Source organism: Candoia aspera, chromosome 2 (genome assembly GCF_035149785.1).
Source record: "Candoia aspera isolate rCanAsp1 chromosome 2, rCanAsp1.hap2, whole genome shotgun sequence".
In the NCBI taxonomy this organism is placed as follows: Eukaryota; Metazoa; Chordata; class Lepidosauria; order Squamata; family Boidae; genus Candoia; species Candoia aspera.
In genome coordinates, this window is record NC_086154.1 from 246,601,797 (window position 1) to 246,616,146 (window position 14,350).

Here is a 14,350-nt window from a genome sequence, read left to right on the forward strand (position 1 = left end):
GAATCAGGCAACTTGCTGCCATTTTGCCACTGCATAGGTTAGAGTAGCACAAAATGCAAGAACTTGGGGGTGGAAACGATTTGTAGATATAATTATTGTGGAGGATGGGGAAATATGCTTCAGATAGTAGATGCCAATAACCCAAATGATGCATGGGTTGGAAATTATGTAAATTAGTCATTCGGAGTGGGTGGCGGGGAGAGACTATGGAAAGACTCATTTTCCCTATCGTGTATGGTCAATTTTCCATATAGATAGATAGATAGATAGATAGATAGATAGATAGATAGATAGATAGATAGATAGATAGATAGATATAGATATTCCATATATATATATATATATATATATGTATATGTGTGTGTGTGTATATATATATATATATATATATATATATATATATATATATAGACAGACAAGCTGCTACATATTTGGAGGTTCTATTGTTTGTAGGTCACTGAATGAACTTTGAAATCTGATTTATATTATATAACTGTAACATAGAAAGAAAAAAGTATTTATATATTTTCTGTATGACAGTTTCATTGAGCTGTGTATAATTTTAAAGGGGCTTTGTCCCAAAAAAGTTCTGCTCACCTTGATCCTTTTTTGTTTTCATTGGTTTGGAATTTTGTTTTGTTTTGTATAGTGTGTACAGTTCATGTCTATGAATATTAAAGGCCTCCTAAAGCATTATCTTCCTATCAAAGGGATGCATTGTTAATAAAATGGACTTTAAACATTTTACACTTGTCTTGCTGCCTGTCAAATGTCAATTTTGCTGTCCCAAACTCCTTTCGCACTGTATGTTGAGTAATAAACCCTTAGTTTCTACAATTGGAAGCTGTAGAATTATTATTAATATCTATTATTCCTAGATACTAATAATTTTATTTTGAAATACTGTAGGCTGTCTTTAATAAATTCTGGGCTTCACTCATTATGGTCCCCTGGTGTTGCCCTGGGGATTACTTTGGCATTATAATCAAATAATATGAGTCAATATCATTTGGTTGCAATGATACAGTGGTAGAATTACAAGCAAGAAAAGGAATCTTCACCAATGTTCTTCATTCAGATTCTTACTCTCTAGTTGCTCTCCCAGTACTACCTGCCCTGCTTCAGACAGCTAAAGACACTTGGCAACATTCTGTCTCATGCTGTTAGCATTCAAAAAATTTAGGAAAATTATTGATTTTTTTTTCCAGTATCCACCCCAAATTCATTGATGTTAAATGCAGGTCAATGAAATTAAGTGTGATGCCCAATTCTGTACCTACAGATGAAGAAGACAGTATTTAAAAGGCTTATATGTCTGCCCAAGTCATCATATAACTGTAGATGGCTAAAAACAGCTTCAAACAGGAATAACACAAAACAGTTACAACAGTAAATGTAATGCCATGCTGCTGAGTCTGGCTCAAAATCTCCCATAACATCCCAGCCCAAGGCTTAAAGGAAAAGCCAGTTCTTTTAAGACTTCGTAGATGGCCAACAGGGTTGGGGCCCTCCAGATCTCTGGGGGAATGTTCTATAAGGCAAGTGCTGCGACAGAGAAGGCATGTCTCCTGACTCCCATTAGATGATGATGCCTCATAGAGGAGACCCAGAACATGTCCTCTCTGTCAGATCTGGTAAGATGAGCAGAAATAATTGGGAGATAATCCCACAATAACCTGGACCTGTGCCATGAAGGGCTTTATAGGTGATAACCAGCATCTAGAATTGTACCTGGTTATTTGGAGGGGAAGGTTGCCTTCCTTTAGGTTCACTTTCTGCAAGAAAACTTCAGAAAATACGTTGGTTGGTTGGTTGGTTGGTTGGTTGGTTGGTTGGTTGGTTGGTTGGTTGAACAATTTATATGTCCACCCATCCTGCTACTGTGATTCTGGGTAGATAACAGTAACAAAAACAATAGCAATCCAAAATAATTGAAAACAATTTCAGTACCATCAATATACAGTGCATCAGAGATCCAAATAAATTTCTTCCATTTTACACACACATATATAAGCAGCAGCTAACCAAGAGGGCTCTCCTAACCTCCCAGCTTAAAAGTGAGGTCTTTAACATCTTATGGAAGGCCAACAAGTTTTGGAGGAAATGCTGTTCTACAGGGCAGGCACCACAATAGAGTATGCATCTCTGCTGGGTCCTTCAAGATGGCACTGCTTAATAGAAGGAGCCTGCAGCATGCTTGCCCTGTTGGATCTAATGGAACAAGCAGAAACAGGGAGAGGCAGTCCCATAAATAACTGGGCCCTGTGCCATATAAGATTTTAGATGTGACCACCAGCATCTTGCCTTGCAACCAGAAGCTCACCAGGACACAGTGGAACTCGCAGAGCAGTGGTGTTACATGTGTTCCTCCATAACAACCAGGGGCAAACGGAACCCACCCACCTACTCAACACACATGGACGGGCAGAGAGGAAGGTTACTGATCCCATTCCACCTCTCACCTAGAAGGGACCCAGTCATTCCCCACCTCAGTTGTCTGCAATCCTGATGATCCCCATTCATCCCCTCCCACTGCAATTGGAGAGTGCTCTTTCCAACAGTTCTAACTCCTCTGCCAATAAAGATGCACCAGGCAATGAATGCCCTTCAGGAGCTGGCAGATAAGCCCAGTGAGTCTTAGGCTCACACAGGGAGGCAAGAAGGCCGTTGTCAAGCATGGTTAACCTCATGGCAGCCATAGGGCTCAGCTGTTCAGTTCTACTGCCAGCCTATTATTTCCATTCCCCTTGCCAGTCTTTCTTGGCACCTAGCTGCCAGCACATCCTGCTTTGCAAAAGCCAGGCGTATCTCTGTGCAGCCACTAATTGCTGCTAAGGCCACCATTAGATATTTGCGCTTTTATTTCAAATTAGCTTTTTAATTACTTAAGAATTTTCTTATTTGACTTTGCAGTTAAGTGGAAGGAGTGAGGCTGCTCAAGCAACACTTGGTTTCTAGCTTTGGGGCTATTTTTTTTCTAAACATGTCTATAGGTTCAAGAAATGGAATCAACAGGTGGCAGTTCCAAGCAGACCTTTGATGACTTCAAAAGCCAAGCAGGAACCCTGGTTAACTGTTGGGATGGGAATTCCAGAAATCTTGGCTAGACAGAAAAGTTGAACAAATCTTAGAAGAAAACAATATGACCAGGAGGCTCAAGGGCATATTTCACAAGGGCAGTCAAATCTCCAGTGAAATCTATAAACCTTCCACTGTCAAGGAATGCAGAGATGATGTCTCAAAAGTAGACATTTGTAGAAGTTTAATCTCATATATCAAATTCCTGTCTTAAAAACATTTTAGAAGTTAAATCATTTTGAATGTAATTTGAACTTGACCACCATTTCTCCCCAAATTGAAGAAAACTGCTACCTTGAGAGGAGGGGGTAAAGATTGGGGGTAGCAAGGAAGTGTGTGGGAACGGAACTGTGGGAGAGTAGGGGGGCACCTTGAATCACATTGCAATCCCACAAAGCCAAATGCAGCCCATACTGTACTCTTTTTGCACTCTTGATTCAGAGAAAAAGAAAGATGGGGAAGTACGTAAATATGCAATTGCATGACATCCACAGCAAGCCATGATTACACCAAAATAGCACATAATAACCCCAACTGCTGCAATTTTATACTTGTGTCCCAACATCTGTTGCAAGTAGCCCTTGGGTGATGGCATCACACGTTTTGTCATCTTGTCACCCACTCCTCCATGGTGTTTTAGCACTGCCCACTTTACTGACCTTGGCTGATTCCCCAACAATAAACGAATGAGTAACTCAATGGGAGATCACCAGAAAATTCTAGGGGTACAGATCAGACTGAGAAGTCAAAAACTTCCAGAAGAAAACAATAGCAAACCACATCCATTGTGTTACCAAGAAACTGAATGGATATTTTAATAAAATACGATAGTCAGAAATCAAATCATTTTAAGTCAAGTGATTTTTTTAATATTATTTTTTCTTGTCTAGAAATGGTGCAATCCTGTACATCTTGTTGCACATTCAAGACATGAGGGACACGTTCTTTTTCTTGTCAAGTATGCAGTTCCCTTATTACTGCATGTTGTCTCCACTTTTGGCATCAAATGGCATCAAAGTCAACACAAGAGGCTGTCCTATCTTTTCAGATTTTCCCCCATTTACATTAGTTTATGTTCAGATATTATAGTGCCAAGCAATCACATCTCCTATTTATTTAGAAGCTGCTCCTAGTGAACTGAAATGAATTTAGTAGCTAACATACATTTTAATCTGATAGTGATGTATTTCTTCAGGAAGTTGTGCTACACTGAGGTCTGTAATCTTTCCAATGTACAGAAGTGGAATCCATTTCCTGGGCCATAGAGGGAGGCAATTCCGTTCGATAGAGGTAATTCAAATTGTCTTTTGAATGTTCTTTTGTTTGTGGTGTGCTGGGCCTACTTGTGAAACCAAAGTCTTGGAGAGGTTTGTACGCGGTTAGACCTGAGTTGAATTTCTGGTTTGTTCTCTCTTCCATTTGTAGTTCTGGGTAATAGGTGGATTGAAAATAAGGCAAATTTTCCATTATTATCATTCCCAGAGTAGATTGTTTGCCACTGGACCCTTGATGCTTCTCCAGCACAACTAATTGGTCAGGAATTGTATCATGGATGTCTATTATTCCAGGACTCATCTGTGTATGAACAACAACTGAATTAAAAGCTGAATTAAAAAATACACATACAAAAGCAGACAGAACATAGAGTGGAAAGTATAGATATTCAAATATAAAATTATGTGCCTCCCCGCCCCCCGCTCCATTCAAGGAAAGAGTGTTGGTCCAGTACCAGTCTATAAACCAGGGTTTCTCAGCCAGGGTTCTGTGGAACTGTAGGGTTCCATGAGAGGTCACTAGGGGTTCCCTGAGAGATCAAATTTATTTAAAGAATTATTTCAAATTCAGGCAACTTCACATTAAATAAGTTCCATTCTTTATTTTCAGTTTAAGAACACTGTTAATGCATATATACATAAAATGAATATTGTAATTTTGTAACGTGGTCTATATGTGAGCCTGAATGTGCAGGGGTTCCCTGAGGCCTAAAAATTTTCAAGTGTTCCTCCAGGGTCAAAATGTTGAGAAAGGCTGCTATAAACACTCGTTCAAAAGGGAACAGAATCGGCTTTTTTGATTAAGTTTGGGGTCACTAGAGAAGATTAGAAGATGGCGCGTTGCTCAAGTGGTGGTCACTCGTGAAAAGACAGATGAAGCCCACAGCCCTTTATTCTATACTCAGATTGGTTAATTCATTCCTGAAATTTATTATTCCAATACATTATCAACATCATCATTTTTGTTGTTAATCACTACATACCTTAGTAAGGAAGCATGCAGGTATAGTCCTACATATACCAGATTTATACAGAACAATATGTTGGAAAAGTTGGAAAATTTATCACCAGTTCCAAATCATTTTCCCTGACATGGCTATTGAGGTAATTACCAGAATTACTTTTGGATCTGTGTATATCAATTAGCTATTCATTTATCACAGCCAACGCAGTTTTGGGCAAAAAGAGACCTTTTTATCTGAAGAATACTCACAAGAATGAAACACCAAGTAGTCTAAGGAGACATAAAATAAATAAAAACTCTGAATACCAAGTATATGCTCTACTCCTGTGCTTTTTTTCCTAATTACTTTAATCTGTTTTCATATCCTATCTCCAAGATGTTTAGTGCAATACAGAGATTCATTTTTGCAAAAGGTATACAAAATGGAGTTGCTGCCCTAATCTAATGCTCCAAGATATCGACGAAGTCCACTACTTTCCTAAAAATGAGGAAAGCAGCACCTCGCCGTCAGGACACAAGGTCTTCCCCTTACGTACATACGTGCAACATCACAACTTCATGCAGAAGAGGAGGAGCTTGTGTTACAACAGGGTGATGCTGCTTTGGCTCTCCCTTGGCTGCCTTTGCCAATACCTATTAGATACAGTGTAACATCCATGAATCCCAGCTCAAACACATCCTGGATGGGAACTCCAGCAGTGGCATTATCAGTACATCTGGAGGGCACCAGATTGAGGAAGATGGATCAAATGCAGTTTCTTAATGGTGTAACTTTACCTTCAAAAATGGGGTCACTTTAGGATGGGGTACTGCAGGATACAAACAATTCCTCATGCTGGAAAAGACAAGAGACGGGGTAATTAAATAAAAATGCCTTGTTTCTTCATGAAGAGGTAGAAAGTTTTTTTTAAAAAAACAAAACTTTGGAACTTAGGACTCAGTTCCCACGTTAAAAAAATCAAGGGCAACTCAACACTTATGCTGTGTGCACAATTAGTGGGGGAGATGGGCAGTAATAAAAATAAGATATATAAATAAAAATAAATAAATTAGAGGTTTGCCTGCACACTTAGAGGTTTGCCTAACCTGACAAGGAATTTTTACATCTGCTGCTTCTTAATTTATCACCGTTAATATTTTTGCTGCTGGGCACTTACCAATTACTTCTCCAGAAACACACACACATTATCAGCACTAATGGAGTAATCACTAGTAGCTGAAGTAGATGGGAAAACCATGTTCCTGTTGGAAAGAAAAGCATGTGCACTTCTATTTAAATGTTTAATTGTAATTATTCAACACAATTTTCATATAAGACAGACTTTTTTCAGCACAGTTTTAGGCTAGTTTTAATACCCAAAGAAAGATTTTTCAATTAATTTTCAGGAAAACACCCCAAAGAAATATAAACAACAGTAAGGGCCGGTTTCTTGATGAAGAATTATGTTTCACTGATACAGATTGGAAAATGCCGGCAAAGGGCTAATTAAAAAACAATGGTTGACCAGGGACCCAGTTTACATCTCTCTCTCTATCATCTATCTGTCTCCAGACAGCACACTTGTTTTTATAGATGGCAAATCTTAGTTATTCATCTCTGGCCAAAATCAGGGCAAAAACACGTTGAGTCTTGACTCACTCTCACTCAGCATTCATGAAGGCTACACTCCCAATATAAGAGACCCACAGTTGGTGCAACTTGTTCTCCAGAAGTCTCTAGGTAGCAGCAGTGGCAAGGAGTGCATTGGTACATGATATCCAATGAGCTGCTAGCACACATTCCTGGGGTAATTGAATTGGTCAGTGGTTACTTAAGCCTTGGGTTATATCACAGTTAGATGTATCTCAGATGTAACCAGTATGACTGGTTACCCTTGAAGAGTCAGGAAACTTTGGTTGGTGCGTAATGAAAGTATATTCCATTTATTTTGAATTGCTCCAGCGAGCTGGTGGAAGGTAACCCTTGCATTAAGATTGCACCAAAAAGAAATCAATTGAAAATATCTTGGAATAATAGCAAACTGGTGACAACTAGAAAAACAGTGAAATAGTAATGTAAGATTATCCATACATTTCAGAATGCGGAATTCAAGGTTTTAAACTTTTAATCTCAGTTTAGGGCTTATCTCAGAAACTGCCTTTCTTGGTGCAAATCTATCTGAATAATAAGTCTAATGGAAGGACTTCTTAAAAATTCATGCTGGCTCAGGCTTCCTCTCATACCACAAAATTTCCACAAAAGATGGAAATTAAATTCATGATACTTTCAGAAAAGGAGTTAGGCCCTACCTCTGCTACCAGGGCTTTTGGATTGCCTTAATAATAATAATATTTTTAATTGCTTTATTTTTAGACTATTAGCCACCTCATAAACTCTATAGGTAGAAATGTGAGCTATTATATTCAAAATAAATAAAATAATAAATAAAATAAAAGGCATGGGTCCAAATACACACCAATCTCTCAAACTGCCAATATTCAGAGAAATTCAATCTTTACTACAACAGTGAATAAATACAACTAAGCAGGACTTACTATCAGCTTGTGTAGTCGCTCTAGTAAAGTTGTCACTGCCAATATATTCAGGTTTGACAGTGTAAGCCTGAAGTGCAAATAAGTATGTTGTGCTGGGCTCCAACTGTCTCACTGTGAATTCAGTTTGGTTTGTTTTTTTAATTTTGTAACTGCATATCACTTGATTATCTGCATTCAAGAAGAAAGTTCAGGCAGCAAACAAAAGTCTCACCCACCTCCCTCCTTTGAGCATCTCTGCAAATATCTGATTTTAAGACAAAAGGCTTTCTTATGTCATCCTAGCATCGCTGCTACTCCGCAACCACTCTTATAAACCTATTCCTGCTTTTCATAATCAACCTCCACAAGTATTTTCAATGCTGTTCTCTTTTATGTGGGTTCATAACATGCATCTTCATTATTTGATGACTGAAGCCTCAAACGTGGCTTAACAGTCAACAGCATGATCAGCAATGCAAGGTTTGCATGTCACAGAAAATCAGGAAGTACTAAGGATTCTGGTTTACCCATGAATGAACTAGGATGCTAATGTGCACAGATCAATCTCTGCTGTTTGGTTCCCCTTGCCAGTAATACAGATAAAGGGCACTGAAACTCTTTTCTGACTTACCCCTTTTCCAACAAGCTGAAGTTAGAAGCTACATTTTGTTCATGATTTCTTAGCTCTAACCTGTTTAGGAGAAACAGTGCCTTCATTCCTGCATCAAGCTAAGCCATGTGTTCTGTTTTCAGACTAGTGTTATGGACCAACCAGGCCATTATCACTTCTTCAGTGGCTTTAAAAACTGTCTTAGCACAATGTGTAAACCAGGCACATCTACAATCTCCTACTGTTAGGAGTAAACTTGTTAGCATTAACGGTAGAAGTTAAACAATGCAACTGGTTAAAAGCAGAACATCAACAAAGGTAATTTTAAAAAGAAATATGTTGAAAATAAAGAAAAGTCTGTGTCAGTCAGCTAATTCTGTTGAAGAGAAAAACAGACCAGCCCTCATAAAATGGAGACATTCAGAGAAAGCAAAGCTCAGAGTATATGGGACCCATTTCAAAATCAGTATTTACTTCTGGTTTCTCCACACAGCTTTTCCTCCATTGCAACTCACTAGACCAGTGTTTCTCAACCTTGGCAACTTTAAGACATGCGGATTTCAACTCCCAGAATTCCCCAGCCAGAAGTCCACACAACCTAAAGTTGTTGAGGTTGAGAAACACTGCTCTAAATCTTGAGGTCCTGTCAGGAACTTCAACATATGTTTATGTTTTTCCTCTTGGATTACCTTCATTTATTTATGAGAAAAAAAAACATTTCTGGACTATGTTTCATCTTCTTCTGTGCTTAGGAGGGCAGTCTACCCTTCCTAAATAATTTTCCCATCTAACTTAAAGGAACATTATTCTGGATTACCAGGACCAGTTACCTGTATGTATAAATGGTTCGAATCCTTGTACCGTACAGCTTTGATTATTCATTTTCATGTAAAATACGTAACCTCTAATAAAGCCGAAGTTGAATTCTTGATCATAACGTTTCCAAGTTACTGTTAATGAATCCGCAGTTATTGTACTTATATTAAATGAGAGGTATTCTGTTGGTTCTGGAAAACAGGAAGTTGACAACGTTTTTTATGTTTGCTGTAGTTCTAATCCTTAGTCTTTACATTATGATTACATTTCCATTTGTTGTCAGTGCAAGACTGCGTTCTGGGAACTGACCATTAAAAGTCTTGGGGATGAAAATGGAACTAAGCTAACTTTGCTGATTAAGATCTGATGATCAGACCTTGCTGATAAGCTACATAACTATACAGCAGTTATTTCCTCCTATTACCTTCCCTATCACATACATGCATTGTTAATATTAAGTCTCAGGATTTCTCCTAGTTTTTAATCTTCCTTGCTCTTCTGTAGCTGGCCACCCCACCTAAGAATGCAGCAGCTGTGCTGAGAGTAACATTTTGTGATTATGGCTACACTTAATGTTGGGACCTGGACCATCATGAGAAAAAAATATGGGAAGAAATATACAGCTTGAGCAAACCTTTAAAAAAAGCCATGCATTGAGCAGCTTTCATTAATATATTTAATAATTAAAGTTTGTTACATGACTAATGAACATGTAAATGAAAACGTTATGCCAGAATGATCTATTAGTTTGCAAACACCACTAATGAAGGAAGTCTGCCAGTATGAACAGAAGGGCATTCCCCTCTGGACCTATCACTTTATATCAAAACTGTATCAATGGCTGGGAGGCCACAATTTCTCCCTTCCAAGAGGGGAGTAAGCCCGTTATGACATTCCTCAATCCCTCTAAACAGTTTTAGAGTCAGGAGGCATTCGTATATCTACCAACCCAGCAAGCAGAAAACACGCAGGAAGCACCCTAAATCAGTGTTTTTCAAACTTGGCAACTTTAAGATGTGTGGACTTTAGCTCCCAGAATTCCCCAGCCAATAGGATGACTGGGGAATTCTGGGAGTTGAAGTCCACATATCTTAAAGTTGTCAGGTTTAAAAAACACTGCCCTAAATCAGTTGGTGCTCCCTCCAGCCAACCAACACCAGAATGCATAAATCCCTATAACTCTGCCCCAAGCTACTGCAGATTTTGCAGCGTCAAAAATCTACCCCACCTCAGATTCCATGCCAAAACACTGCCCCACCCCAGCTTTCATGCAATAACAAAGTAAAATGAAGTGCTACTGTAATGCTTTCCCCGCTTTCTTCATCTTCAATACAAATGGTGTTTGTAAAACAAATCTGAGCATTTGTAATGGAGGAAAAATGCCCAAACTCCTGTACTGGAGATCTTCACATGGACAGCTGTGAAGATGGTATGATGTCATAGCATTAGTTTTGCAACGAGGCAAAACTAACCTGGTTCCTGACACCTCTAACCATTTGTGTAAGCTACAGCTGAAGGTGAGAAGAGAAAATAACAAGTAACAAGCAATGTCTATAGAGAGGCACCAGGAACTGGATGCTGGAAGTTGTCTGTGGGGAGTAGGAGAGACAGGCAGACAGTCCTGGATCAACAAAAATCTGCCCCACTCCACACAATGAGAATTAACACAGTGTTGGCTAGCACTGTGGAGACATTGCTAGCACCCCCCATCTATGATGCAGTTCCTTTAAAGAAACCCAAGTAGCAGCCTGGCATTTTGTATCCAGCTAGTCCCCTGCTAAGAAGAAGGGGAAACAACACATTTATCCATGTTCATTTTACTCCCAACATCTGGACGTCTGGGCAGATAGGAACCACTGTAAGCATCTACAATAGCCAGTCAAGATCAACCCTGAAATGCATCTTTAAGGATGGTGCACATTTGTCTTGCTGTATGCAAAAATAATCTGAGCCGCTACTGGGAACAAGGACCTGAGCAACTGTTCAGCCATCTTTCCCTTTTAAGGATCCGTGAACAGAATCCTGCGTTAGCTGAAGCCCAGGAACTGGAAGGCAGACAAGAGTTCCCACCAGGGGGAAACAGAGTACGCATAAGCTCTTCAGAGCTCCATTGTTGCAAAGCGAAAGATCACAGAATAAATCAAATCAGCTGCTGAACACAGACAACAGTATGACAGAACTGAGTTGTAGAGCTAATTCTGGACTGGCGCAGAGGCTGTGTAGTATATGTGTGTGTAACAGATTGCAGTCATAGTCTAATTTAACACATACAATCTTAGCATAACTTACCCAATTCTTTAAGGTATTTAACCTTCTTTTCCAGTAAACAACTTTTATCACCATGCATTCCATACACACTAAAAGTGTATCTTATTCCAGGTCTGAAGGCATCTAAAATACATTTCAAGAAACATTCCAGCAAGAACCAAGAGTTAGGAGTATAAAATTAGATTACATTTACAATATTTAAAATTTGTTTATTATGAATTACTGCAATGAACAAGAATGGGAATAGTAAAGAGCTCTATAACTTCACAAGTGTGCATTGTATATACAGTATAAAATTCCTGTCCTTTCCCTCTTCAATTCTGCCACATATTTCCAAATTCATTTACAAATACAGGCAGTCATCACTTAATGACCACAAATGGGACCAGAATTTTGGTAGCTAAGCAAAGTGGTCATTAAGCGAATCCACCCAATTTCACAACCTTTTTTGTGGCAGCTGTTAAGCACATCACCGTGGTCATTAAGTGAACCATATTGGTCATTAAGCAAATCATGCAGGTCCCCACTAATTTTGCGTGCCAGAAGCCAGCCGAAAAGGTCAAAAATGGCAATCATGTGACCATGGGACGCTGCGCTGGTCATAAATGTGAACCTGTTGCCAAGTGTCCAAATTGTGATCATGTGACCACGGGGATGCTACAACAGTCATAAGTGTGAGGACCAGTTGTAAGTAGGTTTTTCCAGCACTGTTGTAAGTCCAAACCATCACTAAACAGTTGTTAAGCAAGGACTACCTATATCTCTGTGTGTGTGTGTGTGTGTGTGTGTACAGTATATACAGACACCATGATTCACTGATATCACTATACTACTTACACATTCCATTCATATTCATAAACACAGTCTAAGAGCTGACTGAAAAAGAAACAATGCTGCCTGCTCCATTCTTGAACATGCACAGCTTCATTTTATACAGTTTGCACACTGTGTATTTTTAAAAACTTCTTCAGAGAGTTTGAATAATGTTCAAATGTTCAAGTAAATGCCAGGAATGTAAATTCCAAAGAAAAAAATAGCTTCTCATCATTTATCCCTCTTGTGACATTAAATGCATGAAAGTATTTCCAAAGTGACCTTTATTCTTTTTTTTGGGGGGGGGCATTTCACAATATTTATGTTTATTTGATCCAAATTTGTTTTTAAATCCAGGTAAAATGCTAAGGAAAATGCCACAAAAAAGGTAGTATTTGCAGTTTCTAGTGGAAGCTAGTGATAATGTCAGGGAAAGTTGAAAACATTAACATGTAAGAGCTACATAAGGCTTCTGACACAATTTTCTTTAAGTGTCATGGGTTCTACCAAAACTATAGTTATCGTGACATGAGAAACTGGACACCAAATGGCTGCCACAAAACTGTGGTTAATTACAAAAGCTGGAGAGTGACAGGAAGTGATTTCACGTTGAAAAAGGGAAACAGAGCTTTTCTGTTGACCTTGTGGGGTCTCCGTTTAAGTGCTTGGGTAGAAGAAGACCCTGTATCCCCAAAACCTAATCCTGACGGGATAGACTACCTTCCACCAAGGATCTTTTTGGCAACAGAACTTTTACTGAGGACAGGAACATGGTAAGACTGGACCACTGTCCTGCCATCTAGTTTTGGAAGGACACCTCCTTCTCCTTCTCATGCCAGGCACTACTCTGTGGACTTGTATGTTGGAATGGAGTGGGAAGCTGAACATCCAGGCTGGATGAAGTAGCAGTATCTTTGCACATTTCTCCACCTAGCCTTGCAAATATTACATTGGTTTCATGAAACATCTAAACAGGGTCAGTCCTGGTTAGTACTTGGTTAGGAGACCACCAGAAAACCCCACAGTGATTGAGAAGATGCAAAAATATTCCAGAAGAAAGCAATGGCCAATCATTTCTATACTTCTGCCAAGGAAGCTCTGCAGATTTGTCCATAAAGTCACTCAAGCTTGACTTAAAAAGAATTCATTGTTACAGTACTTTTAATGACCAGATAGCAATGATCTCTTCAGGAATTATTCACTAAGAAACTTAAATTCTTCTTACCAGATGTAATGAAAGCATTGGAGTCATTTTGCCCAAACTTCATCCACTGAAAATCACACGGGTGATATTTGGGCTGGTTGCACCAGTCAACAACATACTGATTGAACTTGCTTTGAGGCTTCCAAGAAATATAAATACTATCTGCTGTATTGTTGATTGTGCTTTCGTCAGTATAATGCACGTTACCTTAAAAAAATGCCACAATTTTTAGGCACCAGCACAGAAATCTTCAAATGTCTTTCACAATATTTATCCTTCTCTCATACAGCTTTCTGGAGAGGGATATGCAAGAATGAAAATGTCCTGTTGATCCCTCCAAAATATTTGTAAATCTTTAGTGAATATGAATTCACATTCACCATGAAATCAAGGCAACGTTATGGGGACAGTTCAGGAAAAAATGTTTGCCAGACATATTTGTACTGTAATTAGGTATAACCAGGGAAAAGCCCGAGATGTACATGCAATAAATAAAATAGTAAAACCAGTTGTTTTCTGTTGCTGAAGAAAAGACTCTTGGGTTTCGCTATGTGCTGCTTCTGTATATATATTTGTTTTAAAGAATTCAATCAAACAAACCACATTATAATTCTCAGTGCATTTTCATTCAGGGGAATCTGAGTGAAAAGCCTGAAGGTACATCCCATGGAATTAAATGGGATTTATTTTTGAGTAGAATTGGGTAAGATTACACCATCAGCTCTGCAGCATAGTCCCTGGAACTTCTCTGAGTTGGTGGAAAATGAAGTTAGCAGTTAGCAATACAGATTTTTAAAAGAAAACTTATG

The 14,350-nt window shown here is 38.8% G+C and overlaps 1 protein-coding gene across 1 annotated transcript in view; it reads right to left on the reverse strand.

Annotated features, from left to right (window-relative positions):
- Positions 1-3,915: 3,915 nt before the first annotated feature.
- The window catches only part of OSMR (oncostatin M receptor), a 36,570-nt gene continuing 26,135 nt past the window's right edge, over positions 3,916-14,350 (reverse strand). The window contains exons 13-19 of the mRNA XM_063295733.1: positions 13,563-13,748; positions 11,546-11,647; positions 9,271-9,447; positions 7,845-8,019; positions 6,474-6,554; positions 6,094-6,151; positions 3,916-4,653 (exon numbers count right to left, since the gene is read on the reverse strand). Coding sequence (XP_063151803.1) covers positions 4,270-4,653; positions 6,094-6,151; positions 6,474-6,554; positions 7,845-8,019; positions 9,271-9,447; positions 11,546-11,647; positions 13,563-13,748 — 1,163 coding nt within the window. The 3' untranslated portion in view covers positions 3,916-4,269. The remainder of the gene's footprint in view (positions 4,654-6,093; positions 6,152-6,473; positions 6,555-7,844; positions 8,020-9,270; positions 9,448-11,545; positions 11,648-13,562; positions 13,749-14,350) is intronic.